General features: G+C 62.1%; 10 protein-coding genes across 10 annotated transcripts; 6 read left to right on the top strand and 4 right to left on the bottom strand.

Moving 5' to 3' along the window:
• Positions 1–3,991: 3,991 nt before the first annotated feature.
• Positions 3,992–8,930, top strand: GDB1 (bifunctional 4-alpha-glucanotransferase/amylo-alpha-1,6-glucosidase; the record flags this gene model as incomplete). Its single annotated transcript, XM_069354897.1, has 6 exons — positions 3,992–4,198; positions 4,234–4,400; positions 4,435–5,583; positions 5,619–6,882; positions 6,918–7,553; positions 7,590–8,930. 6 exons carry the CDS (start codon positions 3,992–3,994, stop codon positions 8,928–8,930), a joined length of 4,764 nt encoding a protein of 1,587 aa, XP_069206968.1.
• A 531-nt stretch (positions 8,931–9,461) lies between these two features.
• FRS2 (Phenylalanyl-tRNA synthetase, beta subunit, cytoplasmic) lies at positions 9,462–11,364 on the bottom strand (the record flags this gene model as incomplete). Its single annotated transcript, XM_069354896.1, has 8 exons — positions 9,462–9,662; positions 9,702–10,165; positions 10,214–10,458; positions 10,497–10,589; positions 10,637–10,755; positions 10,801–10,896; positions 10,952–11,098; positions 11,191–11,364. The coding sequence occupies 8 exons, from the start codon at positions 11,362–11,364 to the stop codon at positions 9,462–9,464; spliced, it is 1,539 nt and encodes a 512-aa protein (XP_069206967.1).
• Positions 11,365–12,002: 638 nt separating this feature from the next.
• On the top strand, positions 12,003–13,291 carry Q8F55_006435 (uncharacterized protein; the record flags this gene model as incomplete). Its single annotated transcript, XM_069354895.1, has 7 exons — positions 12,003–12,206; positions 12,242–12,475; positions 12,519–12,737; positions 12,773–12,843; positions 12,896–12,923; positions 12,961–13,078; positions 13,116–13,291. The coding sequence occupies 7 exons, from the start codon at positions 12,003–12,005 to the stop codon at positions 13,289–13,291; spliced, it is 1,050 nt and encodes a 349-aa protein (XP_069206966.1).
• A 460-nt stretch (positions 13,292–13,751) lies between these two features.
• On the top strand, positions 13,752–15,506 carry Q8F55_006434 (uncharacterized protein; the record flags this gene model as incomplete). Its single annotated transcript, XM_069354894.1, has 7 exons — positions 13,752–14,007; positions 14,048–14,303; positions 14,444–14,595; positions 14,630–14,749; positions 14,785–15,213; positions 15,249–15,364; positions 15,402–15,506. The coding sequence occupies 7 exons, from the start codon at positions 13,752–13,754 to the stop codon at positions 15,504–15,506; spliced, it is 1,434 nt and encodes a 477-aa protein (XP_069206965.1).
• A 331-nt stretch (positions 15,507–15,837) lies between these two features.
• Positions 15,838–16,630, bottom strand: RPS18 (40S ribosomal protein uS13; the record flags this gene model as incomplete). The annotated part of the gene is made up of 3 exons (XM_069354893.1): positions 15,838–16,132; positions 16,183–16,316; positions 16,589–16,630. The coding sequence occupies 3 exons, from the start codon at positions 16,628–16,630 to the stop codon at positions 15,838–15,840; spliced, it is 471 nt and encodes a 156-aa protein (XP_069206964.1).
• Positions 16,631–17,349: 719 nt separating this feature from the next.
• Positions 17,350–18,629, top strand: RPL44 (60S ribosomal protein eL42; the record flags this gene model as incomplete). Its single annotated transcript, XM_069354892.1, has 4 exons — positions 17,350–17,492; positions 18,124–18,298; positions 18,353–18,474; positions 18,521–18,629. 4 exons carry the CDS (start codon positions 17,350–17,352, stop codon positions 18,627–18,629), a joined length of 549 nt encoding a protein of 182 aa, XP_069206963.1.
• A 1,916-nt stretch (positions 18,630–20,545) lies between these two features.
• On the bottom strand, positions 20,546–22,556 carry ERF2 (Eukaryotic peptide chain release factor GTP-binding subunit; the record flags this gene model as incomplete). Its single annotated transcript, XM_069354891.1, has 2 exons — positions 20,546–22,321; positions 22,398–22,556. The coding sequence occupies 2 exons, from the start codon at positions 22,554–22,556 to the stop codon at positions 20,546–20,548; spliced, it is 1,935 nt and encodes a 644-aa protein (XP_069206962.1).
• Positions 22,557–23,850: 1,294 nt separating this feature from the next.
• Positions 23,851–24,728, top strand: Q8F55_006430 (uncharacterized protein; the record flags this gene model as incomplete). Its single annotated transcript, XM_069354890.1, has 4 exons — positions 23,851–23,854; positions 23,901–23,954; positions 24,017–24,218; positions 24,266–24,728. 4 exons carry the CDS (start codon positions 23,851–23,853, stop codon positions 24,726–24,728), a joined length of 723 nt encoding a protein of 240 aa, XP_069206961.1.
• Positions 24,729–24,888: 160 nt separating this feature from the next.
• MAM33 (Mitochondrial acidic protein mam33) lies at positions 24,889–25,773 on the bottom strand (the record flags this gene model as incomplete). Its single annotated transcript, XM_069354889.1, has 4 exons — positions 24,889–24,936; positions 24,975–25,371; positions 25,407–25,578; positions 25,635–25,773. 4 exons carry the CDS (start codon positions 25,771–25,773, stop codon positions 24,889–24,891), a joined length of 756 nt encoding a protein of 251 aa, XP_069206960.1.
• A 395-nt stretch (positions 25,774–26,168) lies between these two features.
• On the top strand, positions 26,169–27,221 carry Q8F55_006428 (uncharacterized protein; the record flags this gene model as incomplete). The annotated part of the gene is made up of 5 exons (XM_069354888.1): positions 26,169–26,374; positions 26,422–26,584; positions 26,623–26,742; positions 26,779–26,978; positions 27,014–27,221. The coding sequence occupies 5 exons, from the start codon at positions 26,169–26,171 to the stop codon at positions 27,219–27,221; spliced, it is 897 nt and encodes a 298-aa protein (XP_069206959.1).
• Between the last annotated feature and the right edge of the window lie 85 nt (positions 27,222–27,306).

Here is a 27,306-nt window from a genome sequence, read left to right as displayed (position 1 = left end):
GTACGAAGGGCCGCCAGCGCGAGGGCATCGGGTCGCGGTGCGGGCTTTGCGAGCTGCGCGGTGGCCGTGGCCGTGCCGCCGCGTCGCGTGGCCTCGACAGCGCCGATCGCCGCGGGGATGGGCATTGCCATGCATGTGCTGTGCTCTACGTTGCTGTGGTGTGCTGTGCTGTGCAGAGCAGTGACGTGTAGTCGAGTGGCGAGATGGCGGCGGCGAGTGTGGCGACTTGTGGTGGGGACTTGTGGTGGCGCTGCTTGTGCCACTGGTGGCGGGCGGTCACACGACAGTACCAACCGACACACCGGCCAAACTCGTCTCGACAAACAAGTGGGACGGCGACGTCTCGACAAACAAGTGTGCACGGCGCCTGGCCTGCCGGCTGCGGCGTACACACTGGTTTGCCAGACGTTCGTCTGCCAAACGCAAAAAAGCCCACCCCCCGCCCTTGCCCACTTGGGCAGGACGAGGAGTGGGCAGTTTGCCAACGCCAGATGGTCCTCGTAGAGGCCCAGGCGGCTGTTGAATGAAAGGGAGAGTAAAGGAAGGAAAGGGGGAGAGTGTAAAGCAAGGTAGATCGATCATAGTCAATGCGGGAGACATGCGTCAACAACATGCCCAAACAACCACTGAGCTGCGCACCCTTACGATGAACCGAGACAGTGCGGGTCGCTTGTCGGGTCCGAACGCAAGGTAAGGTGCGGTTGCGGCCAGTGGCCAGCAGTTCGCTTGATTCTTGAGGATGGCCGCGGCCTCGATAGCGCGCGGCCCCGATCACCTAGAGGGGAAGGTCTTATGGAATCCCGACGCCACAACCCGGCTCGCATGGACTCGCTCGCGCACTCGTGGCCTGGGCGACGCGCCCTTCATCCGGTCCCGCAGACGCGGGGCGGAGAGGGGGGTGCGGCGTCCGTATTAGCCAGTCGCTGTGCTCGCGATGCAGCTGGGCGGGGGAAGGCGATCCTGTCGTATGTGCCAAAAGGCTTTTCTTCTCGTGCCCAGAAAAGAGGAATAAAACAACTTAGCTGGGCTTGATGCGTTTCGTTCAAAGACGCCGTGCGTGCTCCGTGGTAGCACTCGTTGGATGGGTATGCCCCCAGATCAACTGTAGGAAGAAGAAGTAGCCCGCGGTTGGAAGGCCAGAAAAGACCTCACCTTTGGAGAAAAGAGCGTGGTAAGCAGAGAGGAAACATTGACCAGGGGGTCATGAGGCTCACTGCCGGGTACCGTGTGGCTGGAGGCCAGCCTGCGCTGGCGGCCGTGTGGCCTGCCGAGCGCTGCCCGTGAACAGTAGTCTTCGTGCGAAGACGAAAGGAAGAGAGAGTGGGAGATGTCGAGGGTGGGTGGTGGTGTCGACTTGAAGGTCGAGGTTAATATGGACAATGGGGGGTGGCAAGTTGGGTGTGCTAGGCATATGTATGCCTGAGAGGGGAAGGGGGCCAAGGGGGATTATCGGGTGTGTTGTGTCTGCCTTTGGTGTGTGCGTCGACTCAGCCGCCCGGCCGCCGCCGCCACTCGCTGCCACCGCTCTGCCCCCGCCCCATTTTCCTGTACAGGCACAAGCAGCCAGCCAATAGCGTGCAAACTTGCCGCTTGCGCACGACGCCCATTGTTGCCCGATCCGGCAATCAACCAGGGGGTTCTGGCACAATCCCCCTGGGTGTAGCGCCCCTGTACGCCCCTGTACGCCCTCACTGCATGCGCACCGCACTGACGCAGAGCCCCGTCATGCATTGTCATCGCCAAAGGGGGCATTATTCACGCCACCCTCTTTGCGCAGCCTTGGCAGGCGTCACTGCAGCGAACAAGGCAGCTCCAAGCGAGTGACGAGTGTTGTGTCGTGCAGTGGCGGGTGCATGGCGGCGCTGTAGGCGATGATGGGCGTCGAGTGACGGCGATCTGTGCGTCGGATGGGCGGGCGGGGCGCTGGGGCACAGGCGCGAACAGCAGGAGCGCAGCCCAAGCACAAGCACACACCCGGCAAGCGGGAGACAGCGCTCACACACACACACCGGCCGGTGGCAACATGGCAACCGCATCACTACCCGGGACCGACCGACCGGGCGACCGGGCAGGTCGCCGGCCGGTCGGTCGGTCGGTGTCGTCGTCGGTCGGTCGGCCATGTCGCATTGTGCACAGAGTGGAGAGTGTCATGCCTTCCTTTGCCTTTGTACCTGGGTCTGCTTCGCGCTATTGATGGCGCAGACAAGGTTCGGCACCGTGCAACAAGGCATCACGAGTGATGGAGCAGTGTGGCATTGTTTGGGTGGGCTTGCTTCTCGGCGATATTCGCGGGCGTGGCCGGCGTGGGCACCGTCGTCGCGCGTCCAGCACAATGCATGCGGCCAGCCGAACCGAGGCCGCTTGCCGTTGTTCGCGACGCCCGGCCCAGAGCAGCAGCAATGTGCATGGGCCAGGCGGGCAGGGGTTGGCTCGCGCGCGTGCGACCGATCTCCGTGTGGGGCGTGCTTCTGGCCGCGTCTCGTCTGTGATCTGGGCATCGGACGGCACAGGCCGGGCAGGGCGCGTGCCCCGTTGTCCGTCTGCACCGTCGTGGTGTGGGCGTACGGGCGGGTGGGTGCGACCGATCAGCGGTGGTGCTAGAGGTCGCACTGGCCGCTCGCCTTCCCCGATGGATACCCGACGTGACGATCGAGCCCGACAGACGAGGGCGCAGAGCTGCGTCCTCCGCTTCTCGCTTCCGCGGCTAGGCGTTGGTAAGGCCGATGGCGTGGGGCAAGGCCGACGAGTCCGTGTGGGCAAGTGTGCTGCCGATGGGACGGACAGTGTGGTCGGCGAGGGTGATGAGCGGGGAGTGATGGCGGTAATGGGCTATTGTCGACGCCGCTTCTCTCCTCGACAGCATGCATTGTGTTGTCCCCGTACCTCCCCACGACACTTTCTTTGCCTTGTTGGGGCTGGTTTGGACCGATGGCGCACCTGGGGTATCCTTGATGGCCGGCTCTGCCAGGCGTATGTGTGGAACTCGGACCAGGCTACGAGGGGTCCCTTCCAGTCTGAGATCCATGACCTCGTCCCAGGAGCAGGCCACAATCGCTCGATTCATTAACATGACATTCTCCTCTCTTCCCCACTGCCAGTATTGGCACACTCAAGCCCCGGGGAAGGCGGTCTGGCGCACTTGGCAGACGGCATGTGCCACACCCTCAGCGCACGGGTCTTAGCACCCAGGCTCGGTCCACAGTGCGCCCATGCATCTCTCTATGCAACAATACTGACAGTACCACCTTGTAGCACAAGTCAAGGGGGCTGCGGCTCTCACAGCTGTACTGCTACGGCCGGACGACGGTGTATGGGCCAGCCTGTGGCCGCTCCAGAACTGCCACTCTCACAGGGCAGCCCGTGGACGCAATACCGCCTGCCCGGCAGCCTCGTGTAGGCAGTCTGGCCCACGCCGACGCATTCATTCCGCACTCTGTGTCAGTATGCTCCGAGTCGATGTATCCCGATACGTATCGAGACCGACAGTGTCCGACTGTTCTCCTTCGGTGACGTTGGCTGCAAAGCGACGCTGATCGCGCCGAATGCTGCCACGTGCCATGACGTCGATACGCGTGTCATGATCGCTGATAGGACGTGCGTCGTGCGTCGTAACGCGCCGGCCGGCGCCCCTCGCGGCGGCGGCAAACGCGCCTTGCCTGCCTGCGGTACTGGCCGTTTTGACAGTCAAACCCCTGATCGGCAACGGTGCGACTGGACGGAGCCGCAGCAAGGAGTCCCCATCGGGGAGCCTCCGGGTCGCATTCAACGCTCCGCTCGACACCACTCTGTGCGTCCTAAACCACATCTCGTCGCTCTCTTGCACTCTCCCCCCACCCCCCAAGCCACGCCTGCGACGACAAGCCGCAGACTGGACCCTCCCCGACGCCCCGCGAGCTCGACCCCACCACCCCTCCTACCCTTCCGCCCACCCACCCACCTGCTCCACGTGCCGGAGCGAACGTTGGCACAGCAAACAGCGACCGACAACGCGATGCCAGTCGCAGCTGGAAAGCCGCGGCCGGAGCCGCTCGTGATGCCGCGCCCGCCGGTGCGCCGGCAGAGCACGACGACGCCGCGCACGCCCAAGACGCCGCAGGACGAGGCCATCGCCTTCTTCTCGGGCGAGAGCGACGGCGAGGCCGTGCTCGTCTGGGAGTTGTGGCTCGACGGCGACGGCGGCCCGCCCGAGGGCAAGACTGTGAGTTGGGAGCTTGGCAGCCAACTGACGGCCAGTACGTGCGCCTGCCGCCGCCGGTCAAGCCGTACGTCCTCCGCTTCTCGATCCACGCCGGCACGCCGTGCACGCGCAACGGCGTGCTCAAGAGCGACTTCCCCATGGACGGCGGCGTGTTCGAGCGCGGCGTGTGGTCGGAGCGCGGGCTGCCCAACGACGTGTCGAGGTAAGTCAGGCCCGAGGGGCCTCGCTGACGCCAGGCCGATCCACGTCGACCTCGCCATCTCGGCGCCCGGCGCGTTCGCCTACTTCATCGAGCATGATGGGCCCGAGGGCCGGGTCATCGGCCGCAGAGGCTACTTCAACGTCGACCCCATCATCTCGCTCCCGGCGCGCACGCCGTTCAAGCTCGAGCCCCCGGCCGACCCGCTGCACGACACGACGTCGGCGGCCGTCGAGAAGAAGAACATCAACCTCCCGCTCGACGGCCTGTCGATCCTCTCGGTCATCGCAAAGTGGCAGGGCAAGGTCAACGAGTGGGACCCATACCTCGAGGAGGCGAGCCGGAGGGGGTACAACATGATCCACTACACGCCGCTCCACACGCGCGGGTCCTCGGGCAGCCCGTACTCGATTGCCGACCAGCTCTCGTTCGACCCCACGCTCTTGACAGATCCCAAGGCGGAGGAGGGCGGCATCGAGCAGATTGTCCAGACGCTCGAGAGGGCAAAGTCAAAGTACGGCCTGGGTGCCATTACCGACGTGGTGCTCAACCACACGGCGTTCGACACGCCATGGCTTGAGGACCACCCCGAGGCGGGCTACTCTCCGCACAACACGCCCCATCTCGCGCCCGCTGTCGAGCTCGAGGACGCGATGCTCAAGCTCACCGACGAGCTCGCCGCTAGCGGTCGCGGCGCAAGCGTTATCCGCGGCGAGGAGGATCTCATGAGAATCCGCGACGAGATCCAGGGCGCCATCAGCGCCGCCCACCTGTGGCAGTACTACGTCTTTGACGTCGCGACTTCGGTTGAGGAGGTCGAGGAAGCCCTCAAGGCTGGCAAGGTTACCGAGTGGACTGGCGAGAGCCTCAGCGGCAAGTCGATCGACGAGCTCGGCGAGATTGCCTACTCGACACCAGACTTTGTCGAGAACTACCGCACCTTCTCCAAGCGTTTCGGCACCCACGTGCCGGCGGACAAGGCTGCTGGGTTTGCCAAGGTTGCGTTCCCTACGTTGAGCGGCGCCGACCTCGCCAGACAGTGGGGCAAGCTCCTCGACGTGGCAAACGTCAACCTCTACAAGGAGTGTAACGAGGACCTGGCCGCCGCACGCGATAACATCGTCGGTCGTCTCCGTTACACCCGCCTCGAGAAGGGTGGCCCTCAGCTCGGCCCCATCAACAAGAAGTGAGTGGTCGTCATCGTGGCGTGGCTGACGACAGAAACCCCATGGTCGAGCAGTACTTCACCCGCATCCCCAAGACGGCCAAGACGGCCAAGTTCCCTCCCGAGGCTCTCGCTGTCGCCAACAACGGCTGGATGTGGGCTGCTGACCCGCTCAAGAACTTTGCCGAGTACCCCTCAAAGGCGTACCTCCGCCGCGAGGTGATCGTCTGGGGCGACTGCGTCAAGCTCCGCTACGGCCGCGGCCCTGCAGACAACCCATGGCTCTGGGCCCACATGACCGAGTACGCCGAGATGCTCGCCAGCGTGTTCGACGGTTTCCGCCTGGACAACTGCCACTCGACGCCGCTGCACGTCGGTGTGCACATCATTGATGCCGGTCGTCGCATCAACCCCAACCTCTACGTCATGGCAGAGCTGTTCACCGGCAGCGAGGAGACCGACTTGAAGTTTGTCCGCGAGCTCGGCCTCAACAGCCTTGTCCGTGAGGCGTACAACGGCAACGACAACAAGGAGTTTGCCCGCCTCCTCTACCGCTTCGGTGTTGGCAAGCCCATCGGCTCTATGGACGGCGCGGTCCTGTCCGCCAAGGGAGAGCTGCCTCCTCTGTACCACGGCGGTGCTCCTCGCCCCTGCATCGTGACCCCCCTGCCCGGCTCCGCGCCCCACGCCGTCTTCTACGACGTGACGCATGACAACGAGTCGCCTGCCCACAAGCGCACTGCAGAGGATGCCCTGTCGACTGGTGCCCTCGTAACCTTTACCAAGGCTGCCATCGGCTCAAACAAGGGCTTCGACGACCTGTACCCCAAGCTGCTCAACCTCGTCACCGACACCCGCATGTACAATGTCGGCGAGGACGACAAGGGCGGTATCGGCCGCGTCAAGCGCATTCTCAACAACCTCCACACTGAGATGATGTACGGTGGCTACGAGGAGGGCCACGTCCACGAGGAGGGAGAGTACATTATGATCCACCGTGTCCACCCCCGCACGCACAAGGGTTACATGCTCGTCGCGCACACTGCGTTCCCCGGCAATTCTGGCCGTGGCTGGGTCAACCCCTTCAAGCTGTCGCGCACCAAGGTCGAGTTCCTGTTCGGTGCTACCCTCCACACTCGACCTGGCGAGTGGAAGGACGACGACAAGGTCCACTACGGCATCCCGTCGACACTCGACGAGATCCCCGCCGAGTCGGTCAAGATCGTCACTGGCAAGGACGACCACGGCGATTACACTCAGTTCACCGTGCCCGAGAAGTTTGACCCCGGTAGCATCCTTGTCTTCTCGACCGTCATGGACGTGAGTTGAGGGGAGACAACAAAGCTGACAGATAGGAAATGTCGAGCAAGATTGAGGCCTACTGCCGGGCGGGAACGGCCGAGGCATTCGGCGACCTCAACCTTGTTGAGCTCAACGTCGTCCTCCACCGCGCCGACGGCGAGGAGCGCGATGCCACAGGCGGCGATGGTGTTTACAACATTCCCAACTTTGGTACACTGGTCTACTGTGGCCTCGAGGGCTGGATGGCGCCTTTGAGGCAGATTGTCGAGCACAACGACCTTGGCCACCCGCTCTGCGAGCATCTGCGCCAGGGAACCTGGGCTCTCGACTACGTGCACGACCGTCTCCACCGACAGACGGACGTGTTCCCCAAGCTGGACACGCCGGCAAAGTGGTTCAAGGACCGCTTTGACGTGATCAAGGCCACAGTGCCCGACTTCATGCGGCCCAAGTACTTCTCCCTGGTCATCTTCGAGGCGTACAAGGCCGCCCGCGAAGCCGTCTTCGAGCAGCAGTCCGAGTTCATCTCCTCGGGCACCACGTTCATCCACGACCTCGCGCTTTGCGCCGTGCAGATGTACGGCCAGGTCAAGTCGGCCAGCATCATCCCCAGCAAGCCTGTTCCTAGTCTTGCTGCTGGTTTGCCGCACTTCACCGCTGGCTGGGGCCGTTGCTGGGGCCGCGATGTCGTGAGTTTACCACTAGTCGACTCCCGCTGACCCCAGTTCATCTCCCTTCGTGGCCTGTTCCTGACCACTGGCAACTACACTGCGGCCCGTGACCACATCCACGCCTTTGGCGCGACTCTCAAGCACGGTTTGATCCCCAACCTACTGGATTCGGGACGCAACCCCCGCTACAACTCGCGCGACTCGCCCTGGTGGTTTGTCCAGAATATCCAGGACTACACCAAGCACGCGCCGGACGGCCTGTCTCTCCTCAACGACCCTGTCAAGCGCCGTTTCCTCTCCGACGACACTTGGATCGCCTGGGACGACCCTCGCGCCTTCTCCTGGAGCAGCACAGTTGCCGAGCTTGTTCAGGAGATTGTCCAGCGCCATGCCGAAGGCATCGAGTTCAGGGAGTGGAACGCTGGTCCCAACATTGACGGCGACATGAGCGATGCGGGCTTCAACCAGAAGATCTGGACCGACTGGGACACTGGATTCATCCACGGCGGCAACCGCTTCAACTGCGGCACGTGGATGGACAAGATGGGCTCGTCTGCCAAGGCTGGCAACAAGGGCCTGCCTGCTACTCCTCGTGACGGCGCTCCGATCGAGATCACCGGCCTGCTGAAGTCGACCTTGACCTGGCTCGCCCACCTCAGTGAGAAGGGCCAGTTCCCCTTCGAGGGTGTGCACGCGACGGTTCGCGGCCAGAAGGCGTTCATCACCTACAAGCAGTGGGCCGACCTGATCCAGTTGTCGTTTGAGAAGCACTACTTTGTGCCCTCGGACCCGGCCGAGGACGCCAACTTCGTCATCAACAAGGGCCTGGTCAACCGCCGTGGCATGTACAAGGACGTGTACGGCACGCCCAAGGACCGCGAGTGGTCCGACTACCAGCTCCGCTGCAACTTTACGCTGCCCATGGTCGTCGCGCCCGAGCTGTTCACGCCGTCGCGTGCCGTCGAGGCGCTCCGTCTCGCCGACAAGGTGATCCGCGCGCCGCTCGGCATGAAGACGCTGGACCCCTCGGACGCGCAGTACCGCCCCGACTACGACAACCGCAACGACAGCACCGACCAGAGCGTCGCCAACGGCTGGAACTACCACCAGGGCCCTGAGTGGGGCTTCCCCCTCGGCTGGTTCCTCACGGCGTGGCTCCGCTTCGACCGCGTCGCGGGCGACGGCGTCGACGACCCCTCGGCCACGATCCACCACATCTCCAAGGTCTTCCTCCAGCTGCGCAAGCACATTGAAAAGGACCCATGGCGCGGTCTGCCAGAGCTCACAAACCACGACGCGAGCTACTGCCGCGACTCGTGCAACACGCAGGCGTGGTCGGCCAGCACCATCCTCGACGTGCTCGAGGAGATGCACAAGCTCGGCCGGGAAATTTAAGTTGTTCTCAAAGTAGATTAGATTGTTATGTGCTCATTGTCATGCATACGTCAAGCTGGTGGGGTGGGGTGCACAGGCCAAAAGACAAAATTAGTATTCTCTCGGTGTTGCTGCTGCTGCTCTGCTCGCTGACTGCTGCGCCTACTGCCACTTTGTATTGCAACCTGACTCCTCGAGTGCCACTGTCACACCACCTGTCACACCTGTCTCACATCGTGTCTCAGAATGCATGTCTCACTTCACCGACCCTTTACTGACGGACTGCCCTGCTAAGACTCGAACTGAGGATGCATCGAGCTGACACAAGTGCTAAATGTGTGATACTCTGACTGTGCAACGCTGGCGTTAGAGGATGTTAGTGGCTGTAGCCATGTCTGGTCGTATTTGAGCTGCTTCAGCGGTGCATATCATTCGCACCATGCAGCATGATCAGCATGATAGCGGAAGCACGACCACGGTCACCACACCCCACAGCAACGCACGCGCATGTCTGCATATAATGGTCTAGCTCCATCCACATCACACCGTTATCTAGTCGTCCTGCTTCTCGAGACGGACGGCAGGGCGTGTCTTGACGGCACCAAGGTCCGTCTTGTGGCCGACGAGCGTGCGGATGTCCTGGATCTTGTACTTGATCATGGTTGGGCGCTCGAGCGAGAAGCCCCAGCCGAGCACGCGGACACCCTTGGGCAGGCCCATGGGCTCGAGCATCTCGGGACGGAAGACACCAGACTGCGATGTCAGCTCCTGACCGTTCTAAGCTGAACTTACGTTTCCAATCTCGATCCACTTGCCGAGACCCTCGTGCCATGAGAAGATCTCCATAGAGGGCTCAGTGTACGGGTTGTACGCGGGCTTGAAGCGCAGCGTCTTGTTGCCCATGCGGCCGAAGAACTCCTGCATGAAGCCGATGAGGTGGCCGAGCGTGATGTCGTAGTCGGCAACCACACCCTCGACCTGGTGGAACTCGGCCAAGTGGGTGGCGTCGGTAGCCTCGTTACGGAACACACGGTCGATCGAGAAGAGCTTGGCGGGCTTGAAGCCGCCGGGCTGGTTGGCGAGCTCGTAGAGCATGGCAGTGGACACGGCCGTCGTGTGGGTACGGAGGAGGAGCTTGTCGCTCTCCTCGCGCGAGAACGGTGCGCGGTAGCCGATCGAGCCGTAGCCTCCGGTCTCGTGTGTCTTGCGGACACGCTCGTAGTAGTCGGCAGGGGGCGCAAGCGCTTTTGAGGGGCCTGGGTTCCGTCAGCCATAACGTCTTAGAAATCCGCCTCCGCACTCACTTTTCAGGTAGAAAGTGTCCTGCAGCTCACGGGCAGGGTGCTGCTGGGGAACGAACATGGCGTCGAAGTTCCAGAAAGCGGTCTCGACGAAGCGGTTCGCGGGCATCTCGGTGAAACCCATGTCGAAGAAGATCTGACGGAACTCCTCGCGGACCTTGAGGAGGGGGTGGAGGGCACCGCCGTCGGTGGGCTCACCCTTGGCAGCGAAGTTGTACTGCTTGAACGCGGCCTTCTCCCATGCTCCCCTGCAAGCGTCAATAACACTGGAACACGACACACTCACGAAGCCAGCATCTCGACAGTCAGGTCCGTCTCGAGTGTCTTGACCTCGGTAGCGAACTGGGGGCCCTTCTTGGCCGAGTAGTGGATCTGCTTACTGCGCGGGGTTAGCACGGCTACAGCAGAGGGAGACAAGCCGCTCACCGAGTCTGCACAAGCTTGCGCTTCTGCAGCTCCTTGAGAACAGCGTCGCCGCCGGGGTGAGTGCCAGTGCTGTCGATGGTCCTCAGCTGCTCGGCCGTCTCGTCGACTGGTGCCTCGACCTTTTCGCCGTCAGCCTTGCTCCTCAGCCACACCAAAACACTCACAGCCCTAACAAAACCACCGGTGGCATCCTTGGCGATCCACTTGCTCTTGAAGGCGCGTCCCTGGCCGACCTTGACCGTCTCGGCACCAACTTTGCTCTGAAAGTGTGTCAGTGCCAGGCGGCCATAGCGTTCGTCGACTCGTCGGTCTCACCGTAAGGTCCTTGACGCTGAGTCCGGGCTGTCCAGCCACTGGCAATGCCGACCAGACGCGGAACTCGTGCGAACCCGAAGCCACAATCTGCTTTCCCTCCTCGGTCAATGCCCAGAGGTTGTTGGTGATCTGGGTGTACTCGACCATCTGATGGTGTTAGCAGGGCGGGTCTTGGTTGCCGTTGGACATTGCAGGACGGCCCTCAGGACGTCCACAATGCCTCGCCTTGCCCAACGCACCTCCTTGCTCAACAGCGAGTCCAGGGCGGCTTTGATAACGGCCTGGCCCTCGGGGCTGGCGAGCGAGGTCGTTCCGACCTTGAGCTGGCGCGAGTCATCGATGGTACCGGTGGCCGATGCGTCGAGGGTCTGCAGAATGGCGGTCTGGACCTCCTCAACTGTTGGGAGAGACATTTTGGGTAGGAGTAAGAGACGCTTCAATGTCGAATCGAAGAGTCTGGCTAGAAGACCATCTCCCAGTATCCATCGACAGAGCTCATTGAAAGTCAGGACGAGTCGAGACGGCCAGGCACGGGAGGAGGAAGTGTGGCGGGCCTAATTCCTGGCCACGTGGGGCCGCGCCTATCTTAGGATAGTGGCCGGACTCTGTGGACTCACGTTGTAGATTGTGTGCCAGATACCCATGATGTGCAGTGACAGTGGGTTGATGAAGCAGTGAGATGGGCCTCAGGGCCACTTCTTTGAAGAGTGTGGGAACGTCGAGGCTGGATGAAGGGTGTGCGAGATGGAGTCATAGCACTGCCTGTTTGCGGAACCGTCCTCGATTTGAGTCGGGAGCTCGACTCGGTCGTGCACAGGCACGAAATGTCTAGCATCTGTGCAGACAGATAGACGCCTATGTAGACAGAGGAATCTTTGAGCCTACAGTGTGCTATGTACAATGTTCGCGAGCCTCTCTTGCATGTGGTACGCGTCTGGAGGGCGCTCACCACCATTTGTTTGGTTCCAGCGGAACCAAAAATATCCACTCACCTACATGTCCTAAACATGATCATGACGGTCGCATCCTCGTTCTTCCCATCACCCAAGCAATGAGCGCAGCAATCCTCGCCAAGATACCCAAGCACGCACGTCTCGTGGTCCGGCGCGCGAACGACGATGGGTCCCTCGACCGCGGGGAGCTGACCATGTCTGCCGCGCGGCTTGCGGTTTGCAAGAGTCTTGGCCTGCCTCCGGACGGTTTGGACGGCGGTGATGCGAGGAGCGTGGTCAAGAACGCGATTAGGGCGGCTATTGTAGGTGTTTCTGTGTCGTTTTAGCTGACATCAAGGAGGCACTAGAGGATGGAGAGGACGGGGGCGAGGGATCAGAGCCGGAGGGATCAAAGTCGAGCGAGGAAGACGAGCCACCAGCACGCAAGCCAGCGACGAAGGCGAAGCCCAAGGCGCGCGCCTCGAAAGGCCGAAAGAGCACGGCAACTGTCTCAGATGGCGAGTCAGAAGAGGAGCCACCGAAGGCGTCGAGCAGGAGGAAGCCAGCAAAGCGCGAGGAAAGCGCAGAGGTGGTGAGTTGCCTGAAGGAAGGCGGCGCCGACTCACGCCATACAGGAGGTAATCGAAGTCCCCGCGAGCCCCGCATCGTCCGTCATGTCAAGCGTGTATGACGAGCCTCCGAAACGCGGCAAGGCAAAGACGAAGCCGCGTTCCGCGTCCGTGTCGTCAGCCATGTCGAGTGTTTACGACGAGCCGCCAACGAAGCGCAAAGCGGCAGCAGCGAAGGGCGCGGCCACCAAAGCCAAGAAGCCCAAGAAGGATCCGAACGAGGGGGTGAGCGATATGGCGTTGCGGTGGCTAACCGGCAGCTGTCGGCTGACGAGGTGCGCGTCAACAACTTGAAGAAGATGGTGCTGGCGTGTGGCGTGCGCAAGATGTGGTGAGTGAAGCTCGGCGGCTTCAGGAGTGCCAGCAGCTAACTCGACTCCCAGGACGAAGGAGCTAGCAGATTGCTCCACGGTAAGCGCAATGCCCCGCACCCTAAGCTCACACCAAGCCGCGCGAACAAGCAAAGCACATTGTCTCACTACTCGAGTCACTCGGGATAGTGGGAAAGCCGACGTTGGCCAAGGCCAAGGCGCTTAAAGAGCAAAGAGAACTCGCGTCGGAGCTCAGTGAGGACTCGACTTGCCATCACCGCTGACAGCTCAGACGATGTCAAGCAGTTTGAAGCCTCAAGAGGGCTGTCGGCGCGAGGGAGGGGAGGCCGCTCGCGCCGGTCTGACGTTGCCGCCGGCTCGGGGTCTGACAATGGCGAGAACGGAACAAAGGACAGCTCTGCGATGGCGGCCGTCATGGACTTCCTGGGGGACGACGACAGCGACTGAGGTCACAGTAGTGGGGTACAGGATGGAGACATGCGACCGTGGGTGTGCACCTTTGGCAATTGGCGCGGCTTGCAAACTCTGGACCTGAAACTCAAGAGTTCGGAAGCGCCCTGAGGCGTCGTTGCAGTGATCTTCAAGGGTACCCGCCGGGGAGGGCGCGGAAGAGGTTGGGTTTGTCGTAGTGCGTACGAGTGGGTCAGCACCGTTGGGGGTTTCGTGAGGCCGCTTGTGCGAGTCGCCCATCTGCTTGCATGTTGAAATGGATCACGAAAGATCAGCCAGAGTGCCGCCGAGTGGATCAACAATCAGCCCGCGTCTCAATTGACTGGCGTCGCGACTTGACTATTACACTTGTTTACCCTGAAGTCTGTCCAAACTGGACATCGAGCCAAGCGCGTACGGGCAGCAACAGCGGCAAGACAGTCGCGGCAACTCTCACCTTCTCCCAACCACCACGACCATGCCGCCCGCGCCGTTCCGAGCGACAATGGCCAAGAAGCGGCCCAGCGCGTCGGGCGCGGTCCTGTCGCGCCGGAGCCTGGTGCGCGTGGCGCTCACCGCCAGCGTCGTGTGCGTGCTCCTCTTCCTCGTCTTCCAGCCGGCGCGGTCGCCAGCCCCGGGCAAGGCGGCGGGGGCGGGCTACCTGCGGAGACCGAACGATGGCGGCGCGTGGGTCGACCTCGACGAGGACGTTCCGTGGACCTCGTATGATGGTGGTGAGTAGCTGCGAGTTGGGGAGTCGCTCACGCCGCCCAGGGATTGAAGGCTACTCCGTCTTCTCAGACCTCTACTTCTCTGGCGGTGCGCTCGTCGCCGTCATGCCCGACAAGGAGGCGGGTGATGCTCTCCCTCACCCCATGTCGATCATGTCGGCTGAGCACGGCGGCCCCCCAGGCCAGGACAGATGGACGACAGTGGTGGGCGCCGAGCTCGCGCGCGCCGAGTTTGGCCGGCGCGTCGTGCGGCTCCCGGGCGTGACGTACATCTTCAACGACCCTCCGGGGACTGGTGAGTGGGCTGGGCGAGCGGCGCTGACGTGCAGCTGGCTTCATGGGTGCGTAGCGTGCGGTACCGCTGATCGACTGCTAACCGCCGGGTCTAACAGCCATGCACGGGTGAGCGCTGCCCCACTACCCCGCACTGACACGGTAGTCACTTCCTGCCCGAAGTCTTCATCCCCGCGGCCCGTGCGGTCGCGTCGACGATTGACGCGAGACAAACGCCCGTCGAGAGCCTGTACCCCAGCCGGCTCATGTTCCCGCGCTGCGGCGTCGACAAGAGCTGGCGCGACACGCAGTCGCTGAGTGAGTGCCGTGTCGACCATAGCTGACCCCCCAGATGCGTGGTTCGTCCAGCGCGTGCTGCCCGGCGTGCCCATCGAGGACAAGACCAACTGGGACGACATGTCGGCGTCAGAGGTCGGGTACCTGTTCGAGAAGGTCGTCGTCGTGGACCGCCGTGAGTTGCACCAGCCGCGCGCCGCTGACCGCTAGGCTCGGCACACTCGGCCAGCGGCGCTGTCTCCAAGTGGGGCAAGATGAACGGCAACATGCCGCAGGTGCCTGCGCCGCTCGACTTCTTCAGCCCGTTCAGCGCCAACATGATCGAGTCGGTGGGCGACCTGCTCCCCAATGTCGGCAAGTACAACCTCCCGGTGGTCGTCTTCGTCGACAAGGACGGCAAGCCGGGTTTGGCGCCGTTCGCGCAGAAGAAGCTGGTCGAGGCGCTCAAGGGGCTGACAGATATCGCCGAGGTGCATGTCACCAAGCTCAAGGCCATGACGCGGTCGCAGAAGGTGGCGCTGATGTCGCGGGCGACGATTCTGATCAGTGTCCATGGCGAGGAGCTGCTGCAGAGCGTGTGGATGCAGCCTGGGGAGGGAGCCACGGTGATTGAGATCTTTGAGGACGGGGGCTTCCAGCGTGAGTGTGGGCCTGTGAGTGGCACTGACAAGCAGCCGACAACGCGCTCCTCGCGGGCCTGCTCAACCTCGGCTACATCCCAGTACAGGAGACGAACATTCTGCGCGGATGGCGCCAGCTCAGCGGCGCCAAGCGCGGCCCGGGCAGGGATGTGGGTGTGGGTGACGCTTCACGCGCTGACGCTGCAGTCGGCCGAGCTCAGGATCGACCCCAAGGCGTTGGTCGCCGCCGTGAGGGACATTTTGGTCAACAAGGAGAAGAGCAAGTATCTGGAGGGGGTGTCGGTGGCGTAGGCGTTGGTTCACGGCATAGACAGCATGCATCATGGGTCATGGGTATCAGTGTTGATGGTGTGTGGGTAGGCGTGGGATGGATGGGCATCAAGTGTTCGAGAAGTGGATGCCACATTGCCCTCTGCGGAGCCGCAGCCACGCGTTAGTACCAGGCCCAGCTGCGACAGCATCCAGCCGTCCAACACCGCGTCCCTCCCCCCACACCGCCGCACCATCGGAAAGAATGCGTGCATCCCTGTATGAAATGTGAGACGGCAGGCACCCATCCTCGTGCCCACACGACCTCGAGCCCCGCCTCGCCGACGACAACCTGGTGGCTATCGCGAGAAATTTACTTCTTCTTGCCAGCGACGGCACGGCCGACACGGCGACCAGTGGTCTTGGTGTGCTGGCCACGGACACGGAGACCCCAGTGGTGACGGAGACCACGGTGCGAGCGGATCTTCTTCAGGCGCTCGAGGTCGTCACGCATCTTCTGGTCGATCTGGTTCGAGACAATGTGCGAGTTCTTGCCGTCAATGAGGTCGCGCTGACGGTTAAGGAACCAGGTGGGGATCTTGAACTGGGCGGGGTTCTGCATGATGGTGACAATGCGCTCAAGCTCGTCCGAGTTGAGCTCGCCGGCACTGGGTAAGAGTCAGACAAAGCCCCCATACAACGGCCACTCCCTACGCACCGCTTGTTGAGGTCAATGTCGGCCTTCTTGCAGACAAGGTTCGAGTAACGGCGACCAACACCCTTGATCTCGGTGAGGGCGAACATGATCTTTCCAGTGCCCTTAACGTTGGTGTTAAGGAGACGGAGGATGTGCTGTGGGGGTCAGCCTGGGCTCGGGGGTACAGGTGCCAAGTCGGTCGTCCGTAGCACGAGCATGCGCGGGTCGTCTGTCTCCTGTGCTGATGGGGCCACAACGCCGATGCCGCCGCCGCGACGAGCGTGCGCTCGCCGCGACCGCACAGCGTCTCGACCCCATCGGCTCGCCCGCCCTCGCCGCCGCCGCCAAACGGCCCCCCGCGGGCCGATTTCCTCCATTCCTTCGCGCGCATGCTCGTGCTCGTGACGCCGGCCGTGTCGATACACACCTGGAACTGCTGGTGAGCCTCGGGGGGAGCGAAGGTCGACATTTTGGGCGTGGTTTTGTTGAAGGTTGGAATCAGCACACTGAAAGGGCGAAAAGCACCTGGCGGGTCGCGAGCGCACTGCGAGCCAGCGGACGGCGGCGGCACCAAACTTGCCAGCGACCACTGCCAGCCAAATCAGGCAACGAAATGTGGCCCAAGCGTTTGTCACGGAATCAAATTAGTTTATTGCCACAGTCGGCATTAGGATCCACGTGGCAATTTCCGGACATGGCGATCCTAGGTATGATGATGAACAGCTAGCTGCAGCTTCGACGTCAGAGATAAGAATCAAGCAGGCTGCACCTTGTGTAGACGCCAAGACGATGTCTCAACACTGGAGACGAGTCGTTGCTCCGCTGACGACTGCCATGACTGAGGCGGTCGTGGCGTGTACGCCGTGCTTCATGAAAGTGCTGTTCCACACTGTCCCAATGCCACTGATTTGATGCCTCAATGCACGCCCTAGCCATCTGCCAACGCTGGCCTTGACCACGCCTTCGATAGATACAAACCGGACCCCTTCTTCGTAACAAGCCATCGCAAGGCCGTTCGTTTCGTTGCAGCTCCTCATCTGCTGCAGTATAGTCTCCTCGGTGACACCGCCTCTTCGTTCCGCTATGCATTGCACTACCTGCTGTGCTCCCAACGTTATCCAAGACGTGTGTATGCATACCGACGGCCTGGCGACTTTTGCCACACGCCAAAATGCCGAAGCAGCCAAAATGCCGGGGGCAAGGAAACCGTGGTGGATTTTGATCCCGCTGCAGTTTCGCTGCTGGGTGTGGTGCGCCCTGCTAAGTCTTCGACGAGGTGGACATCTAGCCCTCAAGCTTCAAGACCCATCGACAAAGCGGCAAAAATGTGAGTGCAGGACGGCGAGGACGGCCCCTACGACGACGACGGGATGCTGACGGATGCTCCCCTACCCGCTGTGCGACTTGTGTCCTCTCTTTCCGCCCCGCCACGCCCGTGATACGCGTCTCGAACGGTCGTGTGGTCCTCGTCGATTCGATCTGTGTCGTTGTGATGTCGTCTGTTCGTCTGGAATGCGCGCGCTCGACCCGTCAATGCCGTCCTGGTGCCGTTGCTGTCCGCCCTCTGTGTCGCTGTCACTGTCGACTTGACCCCGGTTCTTGTGTGCCAATTTGACCCTTGGCCGACTTTCTATCTGCCCTCGTCTGGACGTATGCCGACTGTTCGCCTCTCGCAAACGCGCCCATTGGGATTCTCCTCCACAGGGTTAACATGTGCGTCGATCTACGCCGACAGGCTGTGTTGGTTGTGACTTTGTGCTGACTTTGCCCAGTCCCAAGTACGTTTTCTTCGATCGGTGTCTGGCCTTGCGTTCGAGCTGGAGAGGGTGGCGAGGGATGGGACGAGGAAGCCGAGGGGGTTCCGAGAGGGGGAGAGGAAAGCAGACGGCGTACTGTTCGCTGTGGACGCAAGGCTGGAACCGGAGACACCAGACCCCGGACCCAATGCTAACCCCCCACCAGGACCCGCCGCACCTTCTGCAAGTCGAAGACTTGCAAGAAGCACACCCCTCACAAGGTGACCCAGTACAAGAAGGGCAAGGACTCCATCTTCGCCCAGGGCAAGCGCCGTTACGACCGGAAGCAGTCCGGTTACGGTGGTCAGACCAAGCCCGTCTTCCACAAGAAGGCCAAGACCGTGCGTACCTGCCTCGAGACTTGGCCTGGCAGTCAAGCTGACCAAACCCTACAGACCAAGAAGGTCGTCCTTCGTCTCGAGTGCACCTCGTGCAAGTCGAAGTCGCAGATCGCCCTCAAGCGTTGCAAGCACTTCGAGCTCGGCGGTGACAAGAAGCAGCGCGGCGCGGCCATTTCGTGCGTGCTATTGCGTGTACGATACACTAACCTATTAGCTTCTAAGCGTCTTGTCGCTGTTCTGGTCGACCTTTACGCGCTCGTCATCAAAATGCGACTTCCGAGCCCCTCAGGGAGGATTGCCGCCGATGGGCGTGGGCTGGCTGGCTGGTTAGAGTTGGGAGCTTGGAGCAGATGCACCGGGATGTATTGATATCACCGACCCACTGGTCTGAGCTGCAGCGAGGCAGGATGGGGTGTTGGGGAGGTCGAGACGAGCCACAGAGGAAGTGCTGCGCAGGCGCGCAGAGTGAAGACGCCACGTGGCGTTGAAGGTGGCACCTTGGCACTTTAGCAGGGTGGCGACACACCAGAGCTGCTGTGGTTGTTGTTTGATGGCCAGAGTCCCCGCAGTCGAGAGCTAGCACGAGCCCGGTGTCTGGTGAGTTCAAGAGGCGTCCAAAGGTCGCGGGGTCTTCATAGCTAAGGGGTGTGAGTTGCTGTATATGTTTAGTGCTCTCTCTAGCTGCCCATCGGTTCATCTGGGTCAATGCCACCCACCGCCCGACGCCTGTATTTTCCTTTGGCACAGCGCACCGTGTCGCGCGCCACTCCGAGGAGATGTGGCTTGTATCCAGTCCCAGTCCACGTATTCTCGCCTAGGGCGTCGGTTTGGTGTCTGGCGTGGAAACGGGCACACCTAGAGTCTTTCGGAACCGGTCACCGCGTCAACGTCCTCGATCGTGTGGCAGCTGATACCTCTCTCGGCAGGAAAGGCGGCGGTTGTGGAGGCAGAATCGATAGCTGGGTACGATGGCGTGCTCGGCGCGGGTCAAGGTGATCGGGTTGATAAGGAAGGAAGGTCGACGTGATTGGCGTAATGCGTGTTACGATCCTCGGACGCGGTCGACGGTCGACACCGACTTGCCTCTCCATTTAATACTGTCCCTTCTATTCCGCTCTCTCAATCTATCTCTCTCTTTCTGCATCTACCCCAACCCTTTATCTATTCCTTCGCGTACTGCCAGTGGCGTCGACTACTACAGCCCCCGTCAACGTCCGGATCAATATACTTCCTAGACCCCCTTCCCTACGCCAACAACCTCAACCACACCCATGCCGACGGTCAGCCCTTCCCCCAAGAAGAAGCTGTCGTCCTGGGTCAAGGTCAGGCGTTCTCTGCCTCACTGACAGTCCAATGCCCGGTGGAGACGGCGACATGATGAACCTTGGCGAGGAGACCACCTCGGATGCCACTGCCGCCAGGTACGTACGAGCTGCCCTCGGCGCAGAGAGCGACAGCTTACAAGTGGTACTGTAGCATTCTCGACGCCGCCCCGGATCAAAGCCAGCTCGCAGCCGCCGAGCGCGTCGCCTGGCTCTTGGCCGGCTCGCTCTTCGTCGGCAGCGCTGCGCCTCTGCCACACTCTCGGCGGCACCTAGTCCCTAAAGTCACGAGCTGCACAACAGCTCCGGATCCGCGCTGCAAACTCTGCATGGACGACGGGCACGGCAGAGCTTCAGTTTGTAGTGGTTGTACATTTAGCTACTAGCGACACGTTGAGTGGATACTAGGAGGAAATATGTACGTATGTGGCATTGGGACTTTTTTTCTTTTAACACAGGCGACAACTGTATCACTCAACGCGACAAGCACCAAAAGAGAGGGCCTCGCTCCCCGGCCCCCACCTCTTGAACGGGAGGGCCTCCCAGATAGCGCCGCAACTCCCGCCGTCAAGTGCCCAGAGGGTTATCCAGCTGGGCGGCCACCCACGCCGTGTGGGTGCAACCGTGTCTGACGGTCAGGTCGATGAGTTTTGTCGGTACCGGGGGTCGAACGCCGCATCTCCTGGTATTGGCAGTGAGTGGGCAGGTGCTTTGCCTTGCCCACTGGGCAAGCGGTCGACACAGAGGAGCGAGGTGCCGGGCTGGGGCGCGGGTGCCATACGTGGGCATCCCGCTCACCCCACAACCCACAGATGCAGATGCATGAACGATAGAACCCGTCTAACCGAATATACTAGGAGAAAAATAATGCTGCTACATCACACGACAAGGATACACCTGCAGAACCAACAAGGCGTGCGCCAGGTTACACCAGCTCGAGATACTTTTCCGGCGTCGTGAGCGCGGGGTTGACACGGCGGTTGTCCTCGACAACCCTGCCGTTGGCGTCGATCCACGACGGGACCTGGGGCCGGCCAATACTCGCGAGGATGACGTTGCGGCCCCAGGTCGGCGCCGCAAAGGGGTTGTACGGCCGCGTCGTGGCGCGCATCCAGTTGTTGCTGGCCGACGCACGGATCTGCTCAATCGTCGTAAGGTTGTAGAGCAGCAGCCGGATGTGGTACCAGAGGAGGAACATGACGGGCGCGAGGGTGAGCAGGCCGAGGAGGAACGACACGGCCGCACCAGGGCTGTCGCGGAGCGCCCTGCCAAACGAAACGTGGTCGTGGTGGCACAGGAGCGAGAAGTGAATGGCCGAGAAGACGACGACGTAAATGTCGGAAATGCTGGTGGCGATGACAAAGACCAGGAAGGCAAAGTAGTTGCGGCGACCAACACAGCCGTGGAGGTACGCGCAGTGGTGGTCAATGCCCTCGACACAGTTGCCGCAGAGGCGGCAGTGCGAGCAGCGCGGCGGACGGTAGCTCTTGCACGTCTCGCAGTACTTGACATTGACCTTGTCCACGCCGTCCTTGCCGACGCGAATCTCACGGGGGTTGGCCTCCCAGTACACGTCGATGCGGGTGTATGGCGGGTCAGGGTCGAGGTTACGCGGGAGGATGCCGGGCTCGCGGAACGAGGCGGCAATCATGGACGAGACGGACAGTCCAAATAGGTAGGCAAAGACTACGTTGATGGCAATGCCACCGCCGTGAGCAAGACCGTATCGGTTTCCGTGCCTCCAGAGCCACACGCCAGTCGTGCCGACCCAGACACCAGCGATACCCAGAAGCAGGATGATCGAGATGATGAACGACCAGGGCGAGCTGCCGCCGGTCATCAAGCGGCCGCCACAGAAGAAGGTCGAGTGCACATCCTCGTCAAACCGCTGGTACTTGCGCACGGTTGTGGGCACGCGAGCATCTTCGTAGTTGGTACGTCTGCCAACGGTCGTCGACGTGCCCGTTGTAGATCCCTTGTGAGGCTTCTCTGCTGCGAGCGAGTCGAGAATGACGAGGTGGTCACTCGAGAGGTCGGGGTGGTGGGGGTGGCTCGGCGACGAGGTATCGGTCCCCCGCTCCCAGGCCTGCGAGTGAGAGGTCGGCAGCGCCGTGTCACCATGGCCGAGAGCGCTGCCGTGCCCGTGGCTGCTGCCCTGTTGTGTCGCTTGGATCGGGTTTGGTCGGGGTGCTGACACGATTTGCTGGGAGGGTCGTGGCTGGGCGGGTCGTGCGTCCTTGCCGGCGGACGCAGACGGGTGGGTCGGCCACTTCGGTTCAAAGGTCTGTGGTGGTGATTTCGGCCTCGAGAGGTTCGGGCTCCCAGCGGCCGGCTTGATCTGCGACAGCTTGAAGGTGCGTCCTGGCGGCAGAGCCGGCGAATGGTTGTGCGATGACTGAGACATTTCGGTGGGCGAAGGTACACCCTCATACTCTGCTGGCACGGGCCTCTGGTCGGTACTGGTGCGTCCCGACGAGCTGACTTGTGGGATCCTTTCCCGTTGTTCTAGTCGTCGTGCAGCGGCGGGCTTCTGCGGTGCGAGGAAGCCTCGGGGCGTGGGCAGGGGGGCGGCCGAACGGGGAGGGGAACGCATGGTGAAGCTAGACTCTGATGGCGTCTGCGAGACTGGCCGCGGAGAGTTTGTGTTACTCAGCGTGCGTTGGCGCGCGCCAGTGGACGGGCCGGGGGAGTCGACATTGTACTGGACGTGTGTCAGCGGGGAGTCGTGGGTGCGCGTGCCGACGCCGACGCGCGCGTGCTCTGCATGCTTTACTCACGTATCGCCTTGTCCCCTCCAACGAGTCGCGGCCCAGCGGCGCCACCGAGTCGTCGTTCTCATTGTCCGAGTGGACCGATGCCCGTCTCGTGACCGTCACGTTTGCCCGCCGGCTGGGCAGCGACAGGCCAAACGGCTCCGAGTTGGACGGAGAGGTCATGGGGTGTGTGTGTTGATCGTGTCACGAGTGTGTGCGTTGTGTGTCGGTGTTGCGTGTGGAGTGAGTGATGCGATGGGGGGCTGGTGGTGCGATCGGGGCGAGAGGGGGTGGGGTGTGTGTGTGTGTGTTGTGTGCGGGTGGCTTGGTTGAAGGGAATCGAGATGGACACGAGGGGCGGTCAGGCTTGCGTCGAGGCAGCTGGCGTCTGGCGTCTTGCGCCTGGCGTTCGCTGTTGGCGTTGATGGCGTCCTGCGCTCAAATCCAAGTGGTGAGATGCGTGTGTTGTGAATGCTGAGCGAGCGAGCGAGCTTGGCTGGGCTGGTCGAGGAAGGGGAGGGCGTCAAGGAAGGTGGTGGTCAAGAAGTCTGACGACACGACGAAAGCAGTCTACGTCGTGCCAATCGCCGAGTTTGGGTCGATGAAGGAGTGAAGACGGACGAGGGAGCGAGTGCAGAGTGCAAAGGAAAGCGGAACGACGACGAGGGAGACTCTGCACAATGGATGATCCGTGTCGTGTGTAGGCAGGCCGCAAGCAACTGTCCAGGATCAAATGCAGGCAGATTCCACTCCCGATGGCGTTTGCCCTGTCCTCTCCTGGGCGGCGGCGGCTTCAACCACCACAGTCTCCTTTGCTGCCTGCCCATGCTGGCATGAATCTGAATCTGGCCTGGACCGTCGCGTTGTTGCTCACTGCACGCGTGAGGCCGCTGCCGCCGCCGTCGCCTGAGTCTCCCCGTCACGGGTTAAACTAAAAGCGGGCGGGACGTTGAGAGGCGTCGAGGGCCTGTTATGCCCATGGGCCATTCCGCCCTGCACCCACCCACCTCTCGGCAAGCATCTCAGGGAACAAGGGAGTCGAAACCCTAGACGCGTGCGTGCATCCATCACGTGACTTGGTTTCAAAAGACTACGAGTGGCAACGTAACGCCTTGCATGCCTAGGATGCCTTGACCGCTTCCGCCACACAGCGGAGATCTCGGGGTATCCCACGTGGAGAGAGAGAGCGGAGATCTAGCCAACTCCTTGCATATGAACCCATGCGTGGCTGCTATCAGATGTGTGGAGTGGGTGGGTGGGTGGGTCGCCGCATTGGTTGGAGGAGCCGCTGCATGCGGCGTCAGCCAGCGAGCCAGAACACTCCAGCCAGCCAACAGGCCCGAGTCCGGCGGTTGGACGTGTCGTCGGCATCCATCTGCGACCAAGCACGTTATTCCATTTCAACCATCAGCCGGCTGCCATCACCACTCTCTCTTCCCCATCACACTCCCTCTCCTCCCCATCACGAGTCGCTAAAATGGGTAAGCCGTGCACATGCTCCTCCATCAGCGCCCGCTCACACCACAGCCAACGCAGTCAACGACATTGTCGCCTCGGCCTCGCTCAAGAACACCTTTGGCCGTGAGTCGCCCGCCTGCGCCTGCGCCTCACACGACCACCGGGCCCCACTAACCCCCCCCCAGTCATCACCAACGGCCAGAACAACGACCTCGTGATCCAGCTGTCCAACACGGGCGCAGAGAACTACACGCTCGTGTCGGCCGCCGCCTCGTACCACGACCCCGCCAAGGACTGGAAGCTCGTCAAGAATGTCACGGCCGCAAAGTTCAACGTGCCGCTTATCGCTGGCGGCAACCTCTCTGCGCCCTTTGCCGTCAACTCGGAGTGAGATGCCCCCCAACCCGTGGTCCGCACGCCGCTAACACGCCCAGGTTCAAGCCCCAGGAGCTCGGCCTGACCGTCTGGGTCGACGTCAAGCACGGCAACGAGCTGTCGCGCGTCACGGCCTTCAACTCGACCGTGTCGATTGTCGAGCCCGCCTCGTCATGGTTTGACCCCGGCGCCCTCTTCATCTACCTCGTCCTCGGTGCGGCCCTCATCGGCGGCGCGTACGTCGCCGTCCAGTCGTACTTTGGCGACTCGTCGGCCGGCAAGAAGAAGCGCTCGGGCGCCAAGCGCGCCGCCCCCGCCCCCGTGCCCGTCGCTGCCAACCCCGACGGCAAGGCGTACGACGAGGACTGGATCCCCCAGCAGCACACGAGGAAGGGAAAGAAGTCGCACGGCGCGGCGTCGGGCGGTGAGGGCCTGACCTCTGGCGGTGAGGGCGTGACGTCTGGCGCCGAGACCAGCGGCGCCGAGGGCAAGACCCGCAGGCGGAAGGGCGGCAAGAAGTAAGCAGTGGGCCAGTCTCGGCGTGTAGGTTATCTCTGTCTGCGGGTAGTCTCTATCTCATGGTGCATTGTCTGCATGATTGTGTGTGAATGAGCGGTGCATGGTTGCATTTCTGCATGATTTTATGTCTGCCTTCTGTCCTCCTCTAATTAACTCGACTCCCCTAAGCGTTGACAAAGTCCTTGAGGTCGGCAAGCCAAGTCACGTAGTCCTGGGCGTCAGCTTCCCCGAAAGAGACTGCCAGCTCACCTTCTGCTCCTTGTACTCGGAGTACGAGACGACAAAGTTTGCGAGCGCCTCGTCGACGCCGCGCTCGTGGAGGAAGTTCTGGAACGCGTCCTGGACGGCCGTGTCGAGCGTGTCGAACTGGGGGCCCATGTACTTGGACCTGCGCTGCCAGTCGGCGTCTGCGCCGTCCTGCTCGGCGAGGCCCTTCTCGTAGACGGCGACGTTGGTGACCTCGAACCCGTCGGGCTGGGCCGCGAGGTCGATGAGCAGCGCCTTCTTCGAGCCGCCCTTGGTCACGAGCAGCGACGAGGTGATGTACGCGGGCTCGACGGCGTCCTCGATCACGGCGCCGTCGGCGTCGACCGACTCGACGGGCTCGGCGTTGTCCAGGTCCGAGACCTGAAACGTGAGCTTGAGGCTGGGCGTGAGTTTTTGCTTTCTATCGCCACCCACTGCTCGTCGCCAAACTTGCGGCTGATGATAACGTCGTCCGAGCCGGGGATGTCCTTGACGGCCCAGACGCCGTCCTGCTCGAGGTTCTTGAAGAACTCGGGCTTCTCGTCCGACGCCGACTCGGTCTCGTACGCGTGCTCGGCGGCGAGGGCGGCGGCAAGCTCGCCGTCAGCTGCGGGCGTTAGTTTGCCGCTGGTGACCGCTGGGGACCGCTGGAAAGGCACTCACTCTCGCCGCTGCCCGAGGCGCGGAGAGTGGCGTGGAACGAGCGCGCGGCGACGGCAAAGGCCGGCACGGGGCGGGCGGCGGCACGGGGCGCGCGGAGGGCGGCGCGGAGCGCGGGGCGGAGGACACGGAGAGCGGACATTGTGTGCTGGACTGTTGGGTTGGGCGGAAAAGTCAAGGTCGAGGTCGCTGAGAATCGTAGAGGATACGGCATGGACCGGCATCGATCTCGTCCAACTTGCAACTTCTCGCACCGACCACGTGTTTGGCGGCGAGCGGATTCGTTCGGGCCGGCAAATACCAAACGACGTCATGGCTAATGGCGACGGCATTAGAAAATTTGGTCCCGCTAATTAGCGTGCATTCGATCTTGGCGAGGACCCTGAATAATTGAGTTATCTGGCGGCTAACCCTCGAAGTGTGTTGGCCAGCGAGCGAGTGCAGAGCGATTGCGGGCGTGTTGTTGCAAGCACACTACAGGTGGCTGGCACGCGCGAGCAACTCTTGGATCTGCTCTCTGCCCCACACACCACAACAATGCTCGCGCTCGCCCTCCTCCCGCTGGTATCCGGCCTCGCGACAGCGGCCACCTGCAGCCCGGACGTCGTGTCGTGCTCTGCCGACGCGAAGGGCGCCGACCCGTGCTGCGTCGCGACGGCGGGCCTGTTTGTGTTCACGCAGCGCTTCGAGCCGGACGAGGGTGACGCCGGCGCGTGGAGCATCGACGGTGTCGAGGTGCTCGAGTATGTGGCACTCTGCGCACGGACGCGACGTACGCTGACGCGTGCAGGTGCGACGGATCGAAGGTGAAGCGCGCCGTGTCGAAGCGCAAGACGCACGAGGAGATCGGCTCGGCGACGCACAACAGCGCCGTTATCGATGCCAACGCCGCCGAGCGCGCGTGGGCTCAGAGCGAGGTCGGCGAGGGCGTCGAGGAGCTCTGGGAGAGAAGTGTATGTGGCTGGCCCGAGCGCAGAGCTGACAGCCACAGTGGAACACGGCAGGCCGCTACGTCTCGACCATCTGCGACGGCGACGTCGCGCCGTTCTTTGCGTCCGTGTACGACCTGCACAAGGGCATCCCGACGGCCGAGCTCCTGAACAACGCTGATGTGAGCTATGATGACGGTGGTGATAGCTGACCCCAGATCTCCCCGTCCGACGACACCACCTACGCGCTGTCCGACATCATCGGCGCGCTCTCGCACCGCGGCCACCAGCCGATCCTGACGTGTGACGAGGCGACCCTCATCTCTGTCTCGTGGCCGGTGCACGTCAAGGGCAAGCTGACCGGCTTCGTGCCGGCGTCGGTGGACCGCAAGTCGAGCTGCCCGGCCGAGGGCATCATGTAAGTGGGGCAGATGTGGCCGTGCTCACACCCAGCTACCCCCCATCACTGGTGGTCCACGCAACGACGACAAAGTACACGTTTGACCCGATCCACCGGCCCACGATGCGCCCCATCACGCTGAGCCACGACGAGAGCAGGCAGGTCAAGTACGACGAGGCTGAGGAGGCCAAGAAAGCGGTCAAGCTCGGATTCTTCAAGGGAAAGCAGAAGGGCTCGCTTGGGCGCAAGGACGAGCTTTGATGGGATATAGATTGCATGTAGATGGGTGTAGAGTTATGCGATGGTGTGTATGGGGAGATGGTGGCTGGGTCGGGGGAAGGATCCT

This window comes from Vanrija albida, assembly GCF_041260175.1.
Source record: "Vanrija albida strain AlHP1 chromosome Unknown contig_5, whole genome shotgun sequence".
Taxonomy (NCBI): Eukaryota; Fungi; Basidiomycota; class Tremellomycetes; order Trichosporonales; family Trichosporonaceae; genus Vanrija; species Vanrija albida.
This window is presented reverse-complemented; position numbering and strand designations above follow the sequence as displayed.